We start from the raw sequence: 21,526 nt of genomic DNA on the forward strand, positions 1-21,526 counted from the left end.
TGCCCCCATTTTACGTAGCTGTATTTGTGAGTTATTAACATGCATGGCGAGCCTCTGGGAGGACTCACCTGGTCGAGGGTCGGCCACGTTTAGCCCGTCCTCTCGGGGTGTGTGAAGCTAAAGCCCCGGACTCAAGGGTACTGTTAACGCTGTCCTTTGTGACCACTGACCCTGCCTTTTGACCCCTATAACCCCTCTGTTTCTGCCCGCCTCCCCTTTTGGGACTGCAGACAAACAGAGGGGACAAATGGAAACAGTTAGGTTCCCCAGTAACTGAGGTTACTCAAATGACGAGTGACCCCAAATTTATGCCTGGAAGCTACCTGCACCTGATACAGGCATGATCAGTGAATCACTGAGATTATGATGTTAGTCAAAGAAGGTGAAGGAGTGACACAGGAAAAATGTTTTCACTGACACTACGTAGGAAGAAAATCCAAGAAATTAATGCGCAGATCAGAGACGAAGCAGTACCTGACGTATTTGGCGCTTCGGCTGGGCGGCATGATGAATTCTGGCCTGGAGAGACCCGTGGTGATGCTGCTCGCTCCCCCAGAACTTCGTTGCAGGCTAGAGGCCTTGGATGACAGGGAGCTGATGTCACCAAGGTCACCAGAGGTTAGGGAGCTGCTGATTGTACGGCACGGGGAACTGTCACTGTCCAACACCTGACAGTCCACCACTGGGTCCTCGCTCTCCTAATAAGAATGACAAAACACTCATTTTGGATTTTAAATAAGATGGCCTGCATATAAATTGCCCACATGAGTGAATGTGAGCATGAATGGCTGGCTCTGTTACCACTTTTCCTTTTCAATAAAATGTGTCTTCTTACTTTGGTCAACAGGCAAACCTCCTGAATACCAGTATTTCAAATGTGTCCTCTGTAGTGGACATTTGTGATGTTGAATATCTCCCACCCACTGTATACTACAGAGTTAACTCCTTTTGCCCTCTATACTTTAGAGGAAATTTAGAGCTTTCCCATGATACCAAACATGAAGGGGTAGGGCTTTGCTACCTCTTTCTCATTAGTGAAAAAAATAATGGCAATTGGATAATGTTTTTTTATAGTAGTCAGTGAAAACGTATTCAGGTCGCTTCACTTATTCCAAATCTTAAACAGCATCTTGGTGAAGTGTAAAAGAAAATATCTACTGGTAAAGCACAGTGGAATGAGTCATTTGTAACCACCAGGACTCATCCTAGAGCTAGTCACCCATCCAAAATACTGTTTTAATTGTACTTTTATTTTTTTTCTCTTTGTTTTAAATGTTTATAAGCTGTTATTTTTCTTTGTTTTTAAATGTTTTTAATCATGTAAAGCACATTGAATTACCTTGTGTGTGAAATGTGCTATATAAATAAATTTGCTTTGCTTTGCGACTGTGTATAGCCGGCCCAAAACTAAATTTTAAACACAAACGGCTAATTATACCGAGAACAAGACCATGACGATATCGAGGCCCTTTCAATTTTGCGATACCGCAGTATTGTGACAATTGTTACATCCCTACTAGACATTGATAAAAGTAAGTACCTGTGAATTGTATGTTACATCCTCATTGTACAAAATGTTGGGCATGAACCTCTGATTATTTGAACCTCTAAAGTGAAAATATCTGTACATGTAAACAGAAATGTGGCCATAGTTCAAAAAGTTGACATGATTGAGCAAAACCAATGCAATATTTGGATTCAGCACATCAAAATTGTTTTAAATCAGCGAAAAAAAACTTTGCCAATAAATGTGACCAGTTGTTAATCAGGGCTAATATTTGACAATTTGGCACATATTGGCATCATCTTTTTATAGCAGATTATCAGCCAAATTAAAACTGGATGAAACAGTTTTTTTTTTCAAGATAAAAAGCAGAATAACTGCACGCTATCTAACTACAGTACAGGAAATTATAAATTGTACCATAAATGGGACAGTTAAATAAGGTACGATATAAATAAAATAAGGTAAGGTTAAATAAGGTAAATAAGGAGCATGACTGTAGTGTCTATTATATATATTTGTCTAAATAGGTCCTCTCACTCTTATGGCATTTATCAAATAGAAATAATTTTGGTAATTCTAATTGTCCTAAAACAGGAAACCTTTAGTTTGATTTCATATCAGCCAGTCAAGAAAAAAAAAGCATACTGTGTCTTTTTATACAGTCATGGCTAAAAATGTTGGCATCCCAGGGGTGCTAATATTTTTGAGCACGACTGTACAGAGACAACCTATCAGAAGATGAGGACTTTGATGGATTTGTGGATGAGGATTGATCAAAAAATAACGTGAGTACATTGTTAAATACTTCAATAAAGTATAACCGAACGTTTTTCTCCCGCTGCCTGTTTAAAAACATTCGCTAGCGTGCATGCATGCTACCGTATGTTTTAAGCTAGCGTATGATTTACCATGCCTGCGCCCAATAATACAGTGAGCCTTATGTATGTGTTAAATAGAGATAGACCCCGTAACTGAGACTGCGCCTTTTAAAACGGTGCACCTTATGGTCGTGAAAATACGGTATATGGAAGTTCCATGAAGCTAAAATATTTGTTGGTATAATCATTTACCTCAGTGACTTTGCGATCCACCTCTTTGCCATCCTCATAATAAACATCTGTAATGATCCGCGTGATGGTGGTCCGTACTTCCTGGATGGTGCGCACATGTCTGCAGTGGGAGGGGCCAGAAGTTCTTCGATAAGATGGGGTCTCCGGTTCACCCTATTAAAGATGAAAATTAGCTATTCAATTAGCTGAAAAGATATCATTTTGTGGAAATATAATTTAACAAACAAAAAACAAAGGTCTGCACCTTGCCAGCTGGTGAGCACAGCAATGGTGTAGCTGAACTGGTTTTCTGGGAAGCTGCCCGCTGACAAGCGTATATTACAAGATACAAGATATTTTTGTGATAAAGGTGCATGATACAAGCGCTATCAATTTATCTATCTCCAGTGCCACCAGAAAGTATTCACACCCCTTCACATTTTCCACATTTTGCTGTTACCCTTTTTCTAAAGCTGATTTGAGTATAGTTTTCTTTTTTTTTTTTTTTTTTTTTTAAATCTACATAAAATATCACATAATGACAACGTAAAAACATTTTTAGACAGTTGTGGAAATGTATTGAAATTTGAAGCACCTTTGGCAGCAATAACAGCCTCAAGTCTTCTTGGGCATGTCTACAAGCTTGGCACACCTGTTTTGGGGCAATTTGCCCCATTCTTCTCTGCAGATTCTCTCAAGGTCAGTCAGGGTGGATGGGCAGCGTCGGTGGACAGCCATTTTTAGGTCTTTCCAGAGATGTTCGATTGGATTCAAGTCCGGGCTCTGGCTGGGCCACTCAAGGACATTCACAGGCTGCTCTTGAAGCCAATCCTTTATCTTGGCTGTGTGCTTTGGGTCATTGTCATGTTGGAAGGTGAATCAACACCCTCGTCGGAGTTCCATAGCACTCTGGAGCAAGTTCTCTTGAAGATTTTCTCTAGTCCGCAAAGAGGGTAAAATGACAGCTGCCAAATATAGTCGCCCAGTTCCTGCAGCAGAAAAACAGCCCCACAGCATGATGCTTCCACCGCCATGCTTCACAGTAGGGATGGTTTTAGCCAGGTGATGACCAGTGCCTCTTCTTGTCCAGATATGAGCCTTGCAATTCAGGCCAAAACCTTTTATTTAGATTGCATCAGACCAGATAATTTTGTTTCTGCAAGTCTGAGAATCTTTAAGGTTCCTTTTGGTAATCTCCAAGCAGGCTGCCATGTGCCTTTTAGTGAGACGTGGCTTCGCCTGGCCACTCTACCATAAAGGATTGGTGGAGTGCGTTAGCAATGGTTGAACTTCTGGATGGTTCGAGCTCCGCAAGAGAACACTGGAGCTCCGCCTTAGTGACCATAGGGTTTTTAAGGCCCTTCTTGCCCGGTTTCTCATCTTGGTCGGACAGCCAGATCTAGGAAGGGTCCTGGTGGTTCAAAACGTCTTCCATTTCCAAATAATCGAGGCCACAGTGCTTTCCAGGACCTTCAATGCTGCTGAAATTATTTTGCATCCTTCCCCAGACTTGTGCCTTGACACGATCCAGTCTCAGAGGTCTGCAGAGGATTCCTTAGACTTCATTGCTTGGCTTCTGCTTTGATATGCACTGCCAACTCTGAGACCTTATATAGACAGGTGTGTGCCATTCCAAATGATGTTCAATCAACTGAATTTACCACATTCAACTTGTAGAAGCATCTTAAGGATCAGTGAAAATCAGATGCATCTGAGCTTGAGTATCAAAGCAAAGGGTGTGTATACTTGTACTATGTACCTATTATGTTTGAATGTTTACATTTATTATAAATATACATAAATGACTGAAAATGTTTTTACTTTGTCATTATGTAGATTTTTTTTAAGGAAAACTATACTCACATCATATTTACAATAAGTCTGTAAACAGCAAAATGTGAAAAACGTGAAGGGGTGTGAATACTTTCTGGTGCCACTGTACCCATCTGCAGAAGCCTTACAGCATTATTTAGGTCGTTCATTTTTAACTAAATATTAAGTCTTATTAATAAGCCACAAACGTGTGTACAATGACTGAAGAACCTGGTCAGCTGTACTAGCAGCAATAGTGTTGTCCAAGGTGTGCTGGGATGTGTCCTTCTGGTTTGGGACGGACAGTTCTGCTCCACGCCTCTCTTCAGATTGCTCAGCTTGTGTTTCCTTTGCAGTCTCCTGTGTCACTGCCAACACTTCCAGTTGTAAAGACTCTGACTGGCTAGTTAGGCAAACTATATTCTTGTGATGGAGTCTGAGAGCTTCTTTGTGGTGAGGTGAAGAGTTCTCCCCTACAGAAGGGAAAAAAATGGTAAAAAGATATGTCCAGGTGAGGGATTTATGAACAGTTCCAAATACAGTGCAGTGAAAAGTATTGCCCCCCTTCTCAAATTCTTATATTTTTGTATAGTTTCACCACTAAAATGTTTAAGATAATCAAAAGAGAAGTATATAAATATAACCAAATTGAACTTAATATGCTGTTTTTAAATGGGGATTTAATTTATTAATGGGAAAAAACAATTCAGTTACCTGGCCCTGTGTAAAAAAGTAATTCCCCCCTTGTTCAATCATGAATTAATTGTGGCTAATAATTATTGGTTAATTTTTACTGATCACACCCAAGCCTTATTACCTCCAGACCTGTTCAATCAAGAAATCACAAACAGAATCTGTCCCAAAAAACACAAGTCAGACAAAAGATCTAAAAAAGCTGCAACAAAATGACACAATCCAAAGAAATTCCAGAACAGTTGAGAAATAAAGTCACTGACATCTATCAGTCGGGAAAGGGTTAAAAAAGCCATTTCTAAAGCTTTAGAAACTTGAACAGTGGTGAAACTTCCTAGAAGTGGCCGGCCTACAAAGAGTACCCCAAGAGAACGACAATGACCCAACTGGCCACAAAGGAACTAAGGACAACTTCAAAAAAAAAACTGCAGGCCTCCCTTGCCTCAGTTAAGGTCAGTGTTCAGGATGGAAGGAAGGAAATAACAGGGCAAAAATGGTTCCAAGGCGAGAACCACTGCTGACCAAAAAGACCATGAAGGCTTGTCTTACTTTTGCAAAAAAAACATCTGAATGATTCCTAATACTTTTGGGAGAATACTATATGGACTGACGAGATGGAAGTTGAGCTTTTAGGAATGTGTCTCTCGTTACAGTTGGCGTAAATCTTGCACAGAACACCACATCAACAGTCAAACATGGTGGTGGTAGTGTGATGGTCTTGGGCTGCTTGGCTCCTTCAGGACCTGGACAACTTGCTGTGATTGATTGAACCATGAATTCTGTTCTTTAACAGAAAATCGTGAAGGAGAATGATCAGCCACCGGTTTGTGACCTCAAGCTGAAGCGCACTTGGGTTCTGCAGCAGGATAACGATCCAAAACACACCAGCAATTCAACTTCTGAGTGGGTTAAAAAAACAAAATGAAGGTTTTGGAGTGGCCTAGTCAAAGTCCAGACTTGAATCCGATTGAAATTCCGTGGCATAACCTTAAAAAGGCCGTTCATGCTCGAAAAACCTAAATTTTTGCTGAGTTCAAACAATTATGCAAGAAAGAGTGGGCCAAAATATCTCCAGAGATGTGAAACACTCATTGCCAGTTGTAGAAAGCGCTCGATTTGAGTTGTTGCTGCTGAGGATGGGCCAACCAGTTATTAGGTTTAAGGGGGCCACTACTTTTTCGCATAGGGCAAGGTAACTTTGAATAATTTTTTCCCTTAATAAATGAAATCACCATTTTTGGCTCACTTGGGTTATATTTGTCTGATATTTACATTTGTTTGATGATCTTAAAGAAAGTTGGTATATGCAAAAATATTAAGAATTTGAGGAAGGGGGCCAATACTTTTTCACGGCACTACATTGTGGTTGTAAATTTTGGCCCAAAAACTTCAGATTTTACCTAGGAAAATGAAACTAAAGATTAACTTTGCCTATCACAGAAGTGTAAGAATGTGAAGCGTACGGCCCGTCAGGGAGTACAATCCGGCCAGGCAAGTTTTAGTTCATTTATACATGTAGACTCTTGTTTGGAAAATAAAGGTTTTATTCTGACGCAAGCACTGTAGAACCGAAATTGCTGTGAGCCACGTGACGTGACATGCATGAAACTGAGAGAGAAAAGATCAGCGCGCCAAGGCATTACCTCCAGTCCATATGCAGCAAGAGAGTGAGACTGTGTGTGAAGGAATTCCTAATATATGTTAAGATATGTATCATATCATATCAGAATCATCTTTATTTGCCAAGTATGTAAAAAAAAAAAAGAAAAAAGGAATTTGACTGATAGTTGGAGCTGCTCCAGTAAGACAACAGGGAACATTTGACAGAAAATACTTTGGTGACATAAAAAAACAGTACAGAGAGTCACTGAGCAATGAAAGGTTACCGGTAGTGTGGTAATCCCAATTTTATTTTTTGACAATTGTGCAAATGATGCAAAGTCCTCCAGCAATTTTGAGCAGTTTGAAATAATTACTACAGCAATAATCTGGTAGTGAATATTGTGCAAATGGCACAGAGACTTCTCGAGCACATGAGTAGCCAGTATTGGTCAACAACAGATATCATATATTGTTTAAGTAATTTCATGTGCAAATGTGCACATTTGCAGTTAAAAAAAAGAGTTTGCCAAGTTAATTTGGGAAAGGGTTCATTAAACTCGGATAAAAATTTGGTAGGGTTCAAAGAATTCATGCGACTGACTCTTTGTGGCAGAGACCCCTGACAGGGAAAAGCTGCAAGTCACTTCTTTGGTTAGATGGAGGCTACAAGCTAATTTGATGCATGCTAATAGTTGTAGATGGCTTGCAAATTGTTTGTACAGACTAATGCTAACCTCATACAGTACAGATTCATCGTTTGTAGACTTACACCAATCAGATCGGCCTGATCGGTATCGGCCGAAATTAGCATTTTATGCTGATCGGTTGATCGGCTTTAATGTCATAATTCACCGATCTGATCAATGACGTCATTGATCGGCTCCGCAAAAGACATTTAGTCCGCGTCGCCATCGTGTATAGTATATTTTAATTCAAAAGCTGGTTTATTTTTAGCCTTGTCACTGTGGCCGTTAAGCAGTGTCTTTTGACGTAGTACTGTAAATCTGACAACCAAATTAAAAAAAAAAACATGTCGGCGGCGTGGGACAGACAACACGTAATGCCCGGATCAGACTACAAGACAAATTTGGTCTTTCATGATTGCACTATTTCAGAAGACTGCAATAAAATATTGTATTCCGATACCACCGCATTCCGTCTTTTACGATCAATGGCCTTTATCTTGTCAACTCAATCACGACCGGATGCACTCGTTACCACAGGCCACAACAACAATCGATCGCGTGATGTGTATTATAATAACAAAATGGGGAAAAAACATGTGCTCGTGGTTACCGGTGCTCGGGAGGACATTAATTCAAGGCTTGCTTGAGGTTCACGTACTTTGAATACGATATGGCTTACAAGCAGGCAACAAAACGTAATGTAGCCTAGCAAGCTAGTGCTAGCACTAACGGTTCTACCGGCGTTCTGTCGAATCATGCTCTAAAGTTTGGTTGTGTGTGTGAAGTAATTTAATTACAAGAGAGTAATTTAATTACAGCAAGTTAGCACCCATTATTTCGGGCATGTTGTAATGTTGGTTTGACCTGACTGATTAGAATACATGACCTGACAAGATATTTTTGAAGATACGCAGAAAATACTACACAAGTATATACAGTAAATGAACAAGTCATTTCAATAGACACATTGCTCATCTTGTGATAGGATCGGTGATCGTTTTTTTGTAACTCGCTGATCGGTCCCAAAAATCCTGATTGTGAAAAGCCTAATTGTTTGTGTTTTTCAGCTTTTTACGGCAAGCTATTGGGTGACCAATTAAATTAGCAGCTAATTAAAGTTTCTATTTTGCACTTACCGTGTATAAGTATGTCCTTAATAGACATAGCTAACACATTTATTTTGTCTTCATTTTTTAGTTACACTCTGTCAATCTGCCTATATACATTTGCAAGGCAGGGGGATAGCTGCACTTTCGTTCTGAAAAGTTCCCACTTCAGTTTCTAAGGAGTGATGAGTCAATTGAGCCTTTCAAGATTTCCAGATGGATGTGGAAATGTATAGAAATTTAAAATAATTACTAAATAAATCGGTTCATAAATTGTACAGTGTGTAGATCTACTGTGATCTGTAAGTTGCAACTGTAAATTAAAACACTGATACATAATATTGTTGAAATTGCACACATTTTTGTTTTAACATTTGAGATTATTGAAACAAGATTTGAAACAAGATTTGCAACAAGATAATAATCATCGAACCAGCCATCCATTTTCTGAGCCGCTTCTCCTCACTAGGGTCGCGGGCGTGCTGGAGCCTATCCCAGCTGTCATTGGGCAGGAGGCGGGGTACACCCTGAACTGGTTGCCAGCCAATCGCAGGGCACATATAAACAAACAACCATTCGCACTCACATTCATACCTACGGGCAATTTAGAGTTGCCAATTAACCTACCATGCATGTTTTTGGGATGTGGGAGGAAACCCACGCAGGTACGGGGAGAACATGCAAACTCCACACAGGTGGGGCCGGGGATTGAACCCCGGTCCTCAGAACTGTGAGGCAGACGCTCTAACCAGTCGTCCACCGTGCCGAGATTATAATCAATAAATGTGAATATTTTCCCAAATGTAGTTATAATTATGTGATCCATAAAAAAAATCTTTATTTTAAAAGTTACAAAAATGTTTTTTTGTTATTTATAACAACAATAATTGGGCCACAGATATACTGGTCCGGCCCCCTTGAGATCAAATTGGGGTGAATGTGGCACATGAACTAAAATGAGTTTGACACCCCTGTTTAAAGAATGGATTCCCCAAGGACAAAATATAAGTTTTATAATGCCTCAGTCAGAGCCCAGATCAAGATCTAATTAAAACTTTGTTGGGAGACTTGAAGAGTAGCATGCACAAGAGATGTCCTTGCTATACGCACTTTAAAACGTGATCCTCTCATTGCATTTATTTTTCAATTAAATTGTAAATGTTATAATTTATACCATTTAAAATGATTTTGAAATGTATGGCAGGATCTTTTTTTAACATCACAAAAAAGTACTGTATTTTAAAGAATGTATCCATGACATAAAGTCCAATTTATTGAACAATGTCAAAATGTAGAAGCAAATGAAAAAAACTTTACCTTACTACAAAGCGTGTTCCCAAGCACAAATGCATGTAGTGCTTAAAATAATCATATGCCCAACGGCCTGACAAGAAAAAGTAGGTCTCACATTCCTAATCCCATACACATACAAAAGGTGACCCATTTACAGTGCCAGCAGAAAGTATTCACACCCGTTCACATTTTCCACATTTCGCTGTTAAAGACTTATTCTAAACCTGATTTGAATAGTTTTTTTTTTTTTTTAATCTACATAAAATATCCCATAATGACAAAGTAAAAAAATATTTTCAGAAATTTCTGTACCTTTATAAAAAAAAAAAATAAACATTCAAACATAATAGGTACATGCTGTATGTATTCACACACTTTGCTATGACACTCAAGCTCAGATGCATCTGATTTCCACTGATCAGCCTTGAGATGCTTCTACAACTTGAATGTGGTAAATTCAGTTGATTGAACATCATTTGGAATGGCACACACCTGTCTATATAAGGTCTAAGAGTTGGCAGTGCATATCAGAGCAGAAACCAAGCAATGAAGTCTAAGGAATTGTCTGCAGACCTCCGAGACTGGATTGTGTCAAAGCACAAATCTGGGGAAGGATGCAAAAGAATTTCAGCAGCATTGAAGATCCTGAAAAGCACTGTGGTCGTGATTATTCTGACATGAAAGAAGTTTAGAACCACCAGGGCCCTTCCTAGATCTGGTCGTCCGACCAAGCTGAGTAACTGGGGAAGAAGAGCCTTGTTCAGAGAGGTGAACAAGAACCCTATGGTCACTCCGCCTTAGTGACCATAGGGTTCCTTTGCGGAGACAGGAGAACCATCCAGAAGGTCAACCATTGCTAACGCACTCCACCAATCAGGCCTTTATGGTAGAGTGGCCAGATGGAAGCCACTTCTCACTCAAAGGCACATGGAAGCCCACTTGGATATTGCCAAAAGACACCTTAAGGATTCTCAGACCTGCAGAAACAAAATTCTCTGGTCTGATGAAACCAAAATAGAATTCTTTGGCCTTAATTGGAAGCGTCATAACTGGAGAAGAAGAGGCACTGCTCATCACCTGGCTCACACCATCCCTACTGTGACGCATGGTGGTGGCAGCATCATGTTGTGAGGCTGTTTTTCTGCTGCAGGAACTGGGCGACTAGTCCGCATGAGGGTAAGATGACAGCTGCCAAATATAGAGAAATTCTTTGAGAGAACTTGTTCCAGAGTGCTCTGGAACTCCGACTAGGGCGTTGATTCACCTTCCAACATGACAATGACCCAAAGCACACAGCCAAGATAACAAATGAGAGGCTTCAGGAGCAGCCTGTGAATGTCCTTGAGTGGCCCAGCCAGAGGCCGGACTTGAATACAATTGAACATCTCTGGAAAGACCTAAAAATGGCTGTCCACCGACGCTGCCCATCCTACCTGACTGACCTTGAGAGGATCTGCAGAGAAGACTGGGCGAAAATGCCCCAAAACAGGTGTGCCAAGCTCGTAGAGACATACCCAAGAAGACCTGAGGCTGTGATTGCTGCCAAAGGTACTTCAAAAAAATATTAAGCCAACGGTATGAATACATATGTACCTATTACGTTTAAATGTTTACATTTTCAACAAATTTGCACAGCTGCCTGAAAATGTTTTTACTTTGTCATTATGGGATATTTTATGTAGATTTTATTTTATATATATTTTTTTTTAAAGAAGACTATACTCAAATCATCTTTAGAATAAGTCTGTAACATAGAAAAATGTGGAAAAAGTGAAGGGGTGTGAGTACTTCCTGGTGGCACTAAGTCTACAAAAATATATTACAACAAGGGAACTCAAACATCTAGTCAATAATCATCCAACTTTGATCTGACATCAAGTAAGGCTTAAAACCAGGGCTGTCCCAATCCAACTTTTTTATTTCAGATCCGATACCACAGCCTTAAATTTTGGCTGATACCGGTCCGATCCAATATCAATATGGAATGTTAGAAAAGGCATGATGAAGTTACTCAGAGAGCAATAATCAGCAACAGTAGGTATGAGGAAAATTTACCCATTTATTCTTTATCAATAGGTTACATAAAGTAACGTTAAAAATGACAATCCACTACAATTGAATAAAATAAATAATTATATTAGGAAATCCTGAAAAATAACTTCAATAACACTAATAAAAAATATATATATTTAAATTGCTACGTAACCACTGCCTAACTTAACCATAAGCATATTCTGTATTTGAATAGATTACATAAAAAATAAATTAGAAAACAATGACATTATCTCAATAAATAATAAATACAAAATATACATTTAAAGTGAAAAATATAAATGAAAGTTTAATTCAGTTATTTATTTATTCATTTATTTTATTGTCAGTATATCGTGGGAACAGCATTCGCTTTCTCCACATGTGCGGCAATACACTTGAACTTCTTGATGCAATTGGGTTTTGATAAATCACTGTTCCTGCTCTGCACATCTTGGCCTCTGAGGGGCAGTGTGATACACAGAATGAGGTACACACTTGCAGTAACAAAGTAGAACTCATGATCAAACATTGGTATTATAACTCGTTTTTCGCAGTTTGAAGAATATATTCCAGAGAGTATTGTTATATTGCCTGTTTGTATGTGGTTATACAGTGTTTGTGTACCAAAATTCCTTATTTTAAGAGCTATAAGTGCCGCGAGTTTTATGCTGATTTTAGTTAGCTCCTCAATGGTGTTTTTCATTCATTGTGTTAGCTTTGAGCTAGCAATTTTTGTGAACAAAAACGAAGAAACAAAGGCTGTGATGTATTTGAAGATTCAATAGGTGTAATTCTTTGGTTATGGGAGTTTAGTTTTCCAGTGAACTGTGGAGTGTCAGTAAACGATTTTAGGCAAGCCAATTCACTTACTCCTTACTACTATGTTAGCACCCTAGCAACTGGTTATTGTGATCACGTGAGATCTGCATGGCGCCTGGGCGCAGCTGGATATAATTGCTGGAGCAGAGCATGAAACCAGTCAAATTAGTAAAGAAATAGATAAGACGCCTACCTAATGGGTATGTTGTTGCCTCCAGGAAGATGGCAGTTGTCATCTTCTGCCTTCTGCTCTCTGTGCATTTGCCTGACACGACTGAACACTGACAGACTGCTTGGACAGAAAACAATTTGTGTTTTGTTTTTTTCACAAAGATATGAACCCATTTGTCTTTTCATAAACTGAAAAAAAAATAAAAATTAATGCCTGAGGTGGTACTAAATGTGAATATAAGGAATGTAACATTGTACCTGGTTTCAGCCTTGGCAACATTGGTAACCTTGGCAACAGATTCATCCTCTTCTGATAGTGCTGGCTCTGCATGGGAAGAGTTGTTACTGAGGAAGTATTGTGTGAGTGCAGCATTTCCATGCTCAGCAGGCCAAACATCTCTTACTCTGCAAACTGAAACGTTCTGAGCTTCCCTCTTCAACAGGGGTCACCAACTTCATTCTCAAACTCAGCCTATTGTCCCCCTTCTCTGCCAAGTCGTCTCCGCATTCTTCTGGAACATTGTCTTTGGCTGCCATCACCACATCAGCACTAACGACCCCGGCAATGTCTGACTTCTCACTAAATGTCTCTAGATAAATAGAAAAACAAAGATGTTTGGCTTAAAAATATTTCTACTTAATATTTTAAATGGTCATGTTGGTTGTCGCTCTGTCTTTCACAGGCACACACCAATGGGGGTGCTGTGTCTAAGCGCCCCCTTCAGCTGGTTGATTAGAGGCGGCGTTGCTCCAACAATTGGACCAATCAGCTCCCCATCTTTTGGCAGTGTGAAATGGAAGGACATCTCTGCATAAAAGCATAAGAATCAGATTATCAGACTATCTAAGCCGGTTTAGCAGGTCTTGACTCTTAAGAACTTGTGGCGTGATGTGGCCATCATACCTCCTGAGCTATCACTGAAGTTCTTGGCTCTGTGCTCATCTGGTTCTTGTTCCATGGGCTCATGGCCATTAGTGGATGTAGATACGTTGCCTGTGCTTGAATGGGGACAAGTACCTTTCAAAAGTTCTGGGGGTGTTTTGGGAGGAGTCTGTGAGTCTCTGTTGCTCTCTGCAACTGTGACAATGCTCTCGTCTCCAGCTCCACCCTCCTTGTCACCAGAAGACATCAGCTCGCTTTGAGAGAGGACTAAAGCTATACTAGCTCTGTCTCCCACAGTGTTCTCGACCTCCATCACCACCTCCTCTTCCTCTGAGGCAGCAGCTTCTTCAACATCTCCAGGTTCATTAATTTCAACTTTGCTTGTCTGACTATTAATGGATCCACAGTTCTGTGACAGTGATGGTGACAGACTCTTTACACTTTCTACTGCATTCATGCCACTCTTTGCCACCTGCATAACAGACATATGGGAGATGATTGACTGCGAGTCCACATTGTAGGGTGTAACGTCTGAGGGAGTCTCAAACATACAGCTGTTGACAATCATATTTGAAGATTCAATCTTTGATTGAGAACAAGACACAACATTTGGAGGGTTTTGGTCCTTAATACCAATCTCGCATCCTTTTGCATTCACGTTAGGTACATTAAAAAAATGCGCCAGCTGACTACAAGGTTTGGAACTAGTGGCACTTTGTGATTCAGCGGGGGCGCCGTTGCACTTGCTCCTCTGATTGGGGCATGGAAACACCGAGTCAGTAGTATCTACTCCAGACTGCTCTTCCAGTTTTTCTATCTGCGTAGCCTGGGTGTCCTCTATGATCTCTTCGGACAGCTTCTGGGCAGAGTTACTAATGTCCATGTTCACAGAGAGCTGTAACGGCATAGTGAAAGCAGGAGCCAATTCCTGGCGAGGAGACTCAAGAGAGAAGTATTCGGTCTTGTTATCTGATGGATTTGGAGCATCCTGACTCAGTGTTGGGACAAACACATCCTGAAAAAAAATCCCCCAAAAACGATTTTAAAAGGCATAAACTCACTAGTACAAAATTTGGGACACTTGCACAATCTAATCAGCCAGAATTAGAGCTACAGTGCTTAAGATAAATTAGTACATACATTTTAAGTTTTGATCCATTTCCCAGTTTAAAAAAAAAACATGTAACTAGTGTCTTTTATCAACACTGCAAAAATATTTTTTTGTGTGTGCATGTCAACACTCATTTACAATTCAATGTTGCACATTTGGTAGAGTATTTAGCAATTTAGTAAGCGATATGCAATGTTAATGCAGAAAGGTTTTTCTGTGTATTCTTACATTGAGCACTATACATAATAAAAACCAGCATTTCTTATACAAATCTTACTAGATAATGTAGGTATACGAAATGAAATCTCTTGTTAACTGTTGCATGCGACAAAGTAGAGACAGAGGCTGAATTTATGCATCAAGAAGGGAACTAATTGATGAAAAGCAGAAAATGTATATACTGAAACATAATGGCTTGTTATCACTCACAAAAAAATGTGGTACATACATGCGAGAACTCTGGCTGAGAGGGTAAAGAGAGAGGCTGCTCTAACACAAAACCAGGAGAACTCTGGGAGACAGGGGTTGAGGTGGGTGGTTGCAGTTTAGAGGAGGCCTCAGTTTCCATTGGCACTTGTCCCTTTAGGCCAGCTCGCTCTTCTGGAGGCTGCCAGGTATCCATGGACTCATCAGCACCTGACAAAGCAAGCGTTGCTCGTCTCAAAATACTTTGGGCTTCCTTTTTTGAAATTCACATTAAAACAGAATGTTTTGCTACCACTTTGGCTGTCTGCTCCAGTTGTTAAGTCGGGGGCGTGGGGAAAGTTGTCTGGGGTTGGGGCGACATAATCAACAGAGTTTCTAGGGGGGAAATGAGAATTTCAGGTAATTTCTCTCCATAGTGGTTGTTTGTACTATGTGTGTATATAATTATAATGTGACTTACTGGGATAAGCTCTGTTGTACCAGTGTTCCCTGTCCAGAAAGATGCAAGAGCCGCAGGGTTTGGGCAGGTGTTGAGGTAGGGTGACTTTGTTGCTCTGGCTCAGACACTGTACTGTCTTTTCCAGCACCTGGGAGAACCACAACAAAACACACATTGGTATGGTAACTAAACCTAGCTGTGTATTTAACTATACAGTAGAACCTGGGGTTACAAAGTACATTTGTATCATTCAATGACCCCGTTTGTATCCCGAAAAGTTCTGAAACTGAGGTAATGTTTCTTGCTCATTAACTTTCTAATAAAAATTTTAATTTTTGCACAATAAACCGATTCAGAGAAACTTGCCTGTTTCTGTTCAGGGGAGAAATAAAAAATAAAAATACAAAAAAATCAAAGTGGGACGTCACATTGTCATTTGAAAGATAAATTGCTCGGTAACCCAATTTGCTGCACATTTCTTTTAATCATATTGATAATTTTTTTGATTGTCATTATTCAAATGTTATGTATTGATATTTTAGAGTTGATAAAACCCTCATGAAATTCGGTTGTGAAATGATCAAGTTACGACTTAATTTCAATATCCATGCATTGCCTTCTATGGGAACATCGCCCCCGACAATATAGCTGCCATGTAGGCACGGTCGGTTAGCCGAGCTGCTACAGCGCACTGGTATCTCTGTTCATATCTACTGTATGTGGACTGTTATTTTGATGTGATTCCGCCGACATTAACCATTTGTCGTCTTAATTAGGGCGGTTGGGTACAGTAGTAGTAGTAGTAGTAGTAGAGCGGTCACTGGTTCAAATCCCGGCTGGGGTTCAAATCCTGGCTGCGACTGTCCGTATGTTGAAGTGTCCTTGGGCAAGACACTAAACCCTAATTTGATCCCAGTGGGCCTGGCAGCGCCTTGCATGGCAGCAGTCGCCCATGGTGTATGAATGTGTCTGTGAGTGGGTGAATGTGAGGCTTTGTACAGTGCTTTGGGTACTATGATGGTGTAGATAAAAGCACGATACAAGTGCAGTCCATTTACCATTTAATTAGAGACACTACAATTCAATAAATAATCTATAATTGATAACATGAAAATTTTTGGGGGACGAAAATAAAATGATTTCGAGACTTATTTTACCACGTCAGTCACAAACGCTATGAGATTTGTGATTGAATGATTGAGGAGGTGGAACTTTGGCCGAGAAGCGATTTCCGCCTCAGGCCGCGGACCAGACAACTAGTTTTCATCTTATATCAAAGCGTTATGCACAGAGTTAGGCCTATCACGATAATTTTTCCAAGACGATATACTTTCCCAAACTATCACAAACGATAATACTGCTGCTTTTTCAATGCCTCAAATCATGAAAAATAAGGCCTGCTCTTATTATTTTTATTTATTTTATTTTTTTGCTTTTAAATCATTGTTGTTGTTATTACTATTATTGTTATTATTATAATTTCCTTTCTTGTTTCTGTATTTAATTGTTTTTCTTTACTCTTTGATATGGATCCCCCTGGGTCTGAAATAAAGAATAAAGAGCTGCAAGACGATCTTGCTTTACATGGAGCCTACTATTCCAATAATAATTGGTTTAGAAGCCCAAACCGAATTAAAATGTTCCATTTAAACACCTCAATCGAAATAAACAAGCCGAATCCGAATGAAATTTGATTCGGTTTCTCAGGGGAGGAATATTCCTTTTGCCAAATCGATCTGAAGTACATTTTCGCCATGTTTACCGTCATTCAGAATAGAGCCGGGAAAAGCTCTGTCTGCGCATGTTTCATCTCAACGCAATTGCGTAGTGGCATTATCATTTAACTCATTCCCTGCCATGCGTGTTCAAAAACGTCATACAGAATCGAGCTATTCCCTGCCAAGCCATTAAAAGACGTCAATGGCCTTTTTTTTCCCCCAACGGGGATGGGTGAGGGAGGGTCTTGTACAGTTTCTGTGTGATCAACTTGTGCTTTAAAGTGAATGTCCCTCCCTCCGATTAAAGAAACCAAAGAAGGTGGAGTGGAGAAGATGATAAAGAAGAGGGTTAAACCTTGGTGGATTTTATGCACGAAGTAATAAAAATAATAAAACGGTAGAGGAGTAGAGGATGAGGAGGAAAAAAGTGCAGGTGTGGGAATTGAGGGACCAAGGGCCCCATTATAATACTGACCCAGAAAGCAGGCTTGATGGAAAACTGGGTAACCACAGACTTGAGAACATAAAGCCCACAAGCAAAAAGAAAAGACTGGTAAGGAGGTGTCGAGTCTGTGCACAGAGAGGCCAGCAATGTGGTGCAAATCCTGCAGCGTCCCCTTGCACGCAGGGGATTGTTTGTGTACCGCCCAAAGTTGCATGTGTAGTTGGCCACACATACACAACACGGACAATTTTTTTCTCTGTAAAATTTTGTAAATACAAAGTCCATACATTTTTTCTAACATAAACTATATTCATAGTTACACGAATTATTTTATTTTTATGGCTGTCTGTGTGTGTTGTGTGTGTGTCTGTATATATATATATATATATATATATATATATATATATACATGCATACATATATATATATACATACATGCATACATATATATATATATATATATATATATATATATACATACATATACATATATGTATATATACATACATATACATATATGTATACATATATATTTATATACACACACACACACACACACACACACACACACACACACACAGCCAGCCACTTTGCTCAACAAAGAGGACTGATGTGGACTGTGGAAACGGTAATGGATTATCCAGCAGTTCTCCCTGGAATTTACTGGGAGCAAATCCCAAAGATATGGGACATTTTAAAGGTAGGACACAACAGCAGATTACTGAAGAATCTGGCTGGCCTTTGTTGCGTGCTTCTTCGACCACGAGAGAGCGGCCGTGGACAGTCACTTTCAGCGAAGGGCAAGAAAGCAAAACGCAAGTCAATGCAAAACATTGACATCAGACTTACAAATAGATTTGAGCCACTTTTACAACACCAAGAATGCTCATCCCCGACCACCGCTGAAAGGTATGAAACAATCATCCATCCATCCATTTCCTGAGCCGCTTCTCCTCACTAGGGTTGCGGGCGTGCTGGAGCTTATCCCAGCTATCATCGGGCAGGAGGCGGGGTACACCCTGAACTGGTTGCCAGCCATTCGCAGGGTACAATAAAAAATTGGCACCCCAAACATAAATCATTGATGTAGCTGTCAAGAATGTGAAACGTTTTTGCAGTGAGAAGAACACGAAAGTACTGAGTTTTACCAATGACATGGTGACTGATATCTCTGGAAAAAAAAAAAAATCCTAGAGCTCACTAATGAACACCCAACTGTGAAATCTGTAATTATAAACACAGGGGCCCTGGATGACGTCAAGCAGCAGTCAGAGGTACTGAAACGAGATTTTATCTCCTCACGTGCAAAATCCTCTCGGACCGTCCGCACCCCGGTCACCAGCTCTTCCAGCTCCTTCCCTCAGGTAGGCGCTACCGATCAACGCAAAATAGAACTAGTAGACATTCCAACAGCTTCTTCCCTCTTGCGATCAACTTCTTCAACACCTAACCTATAATTCCATTACAACAAGTTTTTTGACTTGAGTTCGTTGTCACATTTCTGTGGGGCCAATTATGTATTACTCGTGCACTCACTGTAGTTGTCTCGCCATGCTGCACTATTTGCATATACTGGCCACTCATGCCAGAGTAGCATCTGCTCCATTTGCACACTGATTGAAGAGTATCTGTAACATTTGCACAACCATCATTGTCCAAGATGATCGCACTACTCGTCACTTTAAACCGCATACACTCCTTGAAGTCTCAGCGCCCTTTGCACAATGGTCATTGCACCGGACTATTGCAATATTAGTCATTCGAACTGCTCTAAGTGCTAGAGGACTCTGCATCTTTTTGCACAATTGTTTTTTGTTAATGTCTTTATGTCTCCAAAGTGTTCTGTAAATTGACTGTCTGTTGTACTAGAGCGGCTCCAACTACCGGAGACAAATTCCTTGTGTGTTTTGGACATACTTGGCAAATAAAGATGATTCTGATTCTGAAAGTGCAATGTTTAGATGCTGAGGATTTCATAACTGAACCTCTCCCAATGGTACAATCTGGAGATGAACGTTTCACCAGGCTCAGTCAATTAAATAAGGGCCTCAAAGTATGCACAGCGCTATCCGTGAGTTTCATTGACAATTTCTGCATTTTTTGGGAGCGCAGACATCTTTACAAGACAGACGGTTTCTGTCTAAATAGACAAGGGGTTAAGCTATTGGCTGCCAACATTTTTTACTGTGTGCGTCATTCAGTGACCAGAAAGGAAAACATTGGCCTTGTTGACACGGCTGAAGGATAAAAAGAGCAGAAGGAATCTGCAGTTGTTCCAAAACAATCGGAGGAACAAGAGATAAGGCGACACGAGGCGCAGATGGATTCATCAGCGTCATCCAAACAATCGGAGGAACGAATGACGAATGAGAAGAGGCTGCACTTGGAATCTCCCACACCCCTCCATCCCCAATTGGAGCAAAGCCAAACACAAAACTCACTCTCTACTAGCCTAAAATGCCCGTTAGGTGTGACGGACAGGATGAAGGCTATTGTCAATATCGGAATCCGATGCACACCACGCCAAGATGATCTTCTCATCCCCCCTCGCCTGACACCAACGCCCACTAAGATGCGAAGGGCCCCTCCTCCACCCATTAAGAATCTCATCTGCAAATCTGACTGATATCTGCGGGGTCTTTTCCAGAATAAGTCAGACCCCTCTGGAGAGCAGGCATTTTTCATCCTTGCAATTTCAAGGGACAGAAAGTTGGTCAAAAAAAATATGTCGCAAAAAAAGTAGAACTACAAACTTAGTGAGGATAAAATGTGAATCTATCAAACCATTGTCTCCAGTTATCTCTGCAAAACTAGCTCTGTTCAATATCAGGTAACTGGGTAATAAATCAATGTTGATTAATGACACCATTACAACCTATGATATACTTTTTTTGCTACTTAATGAAACATGGGTAACAGAATGTAGTTAGTTGTAATACCATTTTAAATGGGGCAACACCAGCAAATTTACATTTTACAAGTGTCAAATAGGGAAAAAAGGCGGTGATATTGCTTTTATTTTTAACTCATTATTTCAGTGTAAAGAAATTATACGAGGTGATTTAAGCTCTTTTGAATATTTCTGTTTTTAGTTAAAGGTGACCCAAAGGTTATTGTTTTAATAATTTACAGACCTTCAAGATAAAATAGGAAATATATGGAGGATTTTTGGCGGCATGGTGATCGACTGGTTAGAGCTCACAGTTCTGAGGACCGGGGTTCAATCCCCGGCCCCGCCTGTGTGGAGTTTGCATGTTCTCACCGTGCCTGCGTGGGTTTTCTCCGGGCACTCCGGTTTCCGCCCACATCCCAAAAACATGCATGGTAGGTTAATTGGAGTCTCTAAATTGCCCCTAGGTGTGAATGTGAGTGCAAATGGTTGTTGGTTTATGTGTGCCCTGCGATTGGCTGGCAACCAGTTCAGGGTGTACCCCGCCTCCTGCCCGCAGTTAGCTGGGATAGGCTCCAGCGCGCCCGCGACCCTTGTAGGGATAAGTGGCTTGGAAAATGGATGGATGGAGGATTTTTCAGAACTGCTGTCAGTTATTTGTGCTGACTGCAACTATTTTGTCATAACGGGAGAGTTTAACATACATGTTGACAATTAAATGGAAAAAAATCTAAACAACTCTCTGCTATACTGGACACATTTGACCTCTCTCAACATTAAGAGTCCAACCCACAATCAAGGTCACAGATTAGACCTGGTCATCACTAAGGATGTTGAAATGC

General features: G+C 40.3%; 1 protein-coding gene across 1 annotated transcript in view; it reads right to left on the bottom strand.

Annotated features, from left to right (window-relative positions):
* tp53bp1 (tumor protein p53 binding protein, 1) overlaps nt 1-21,526 on the bottom strand; it is a 50,082-nt gene that overhangs the window by 15,915 nt on the left and 12,641 nt on the right. The window contains 14 exon segments of the mRNA XM_061664412.1: nt 69-224; nt 475-698; nt 2,578-2,730; nt 2,822-2,881; nt 4,600-4,773; nt 4,775-4,841; nt 12,795-12,890; nt 13,031-13,097; nt 13,177-13,362; nt 13,464-13,580; nt 13,677-14,670; nt 15,215-15,402; nt 15,485-15,567; nt 15,653-15,779. Of these exon segments, the coding sequence (XP_061520396.1) occupies nt 69-224; nt 475-698; nt 2,578-2,730; nt 2,822-2,881; nt 4,600-4,773; nt 4,775-4,841; nt 12,795-12,890; nt 13,031-13,097; nt 13,177-13,362; nt 13,464-13,580; nt 13,677-14,670; nt 15,215-15,402; nt 15,485-15,567; nt 15,653-15,779 (2,692 nt within the window).

The sequence above is a fragment of the Phycodurus eques genome, chromosome 2 (genome assembly GCF_024500275.1).
Source record: "Phycodurus eques isolate BA_2022a chromosome 2, UOR_Pequ_1.1, whole genome shotgun sequence".
Taxonomy (NCBI): Eukaryota; Metazoa; Chordata; class Actinopteri; order Syngnathiformes; family Syngnathidae; genus Phycodurus; species Phycodurus eques.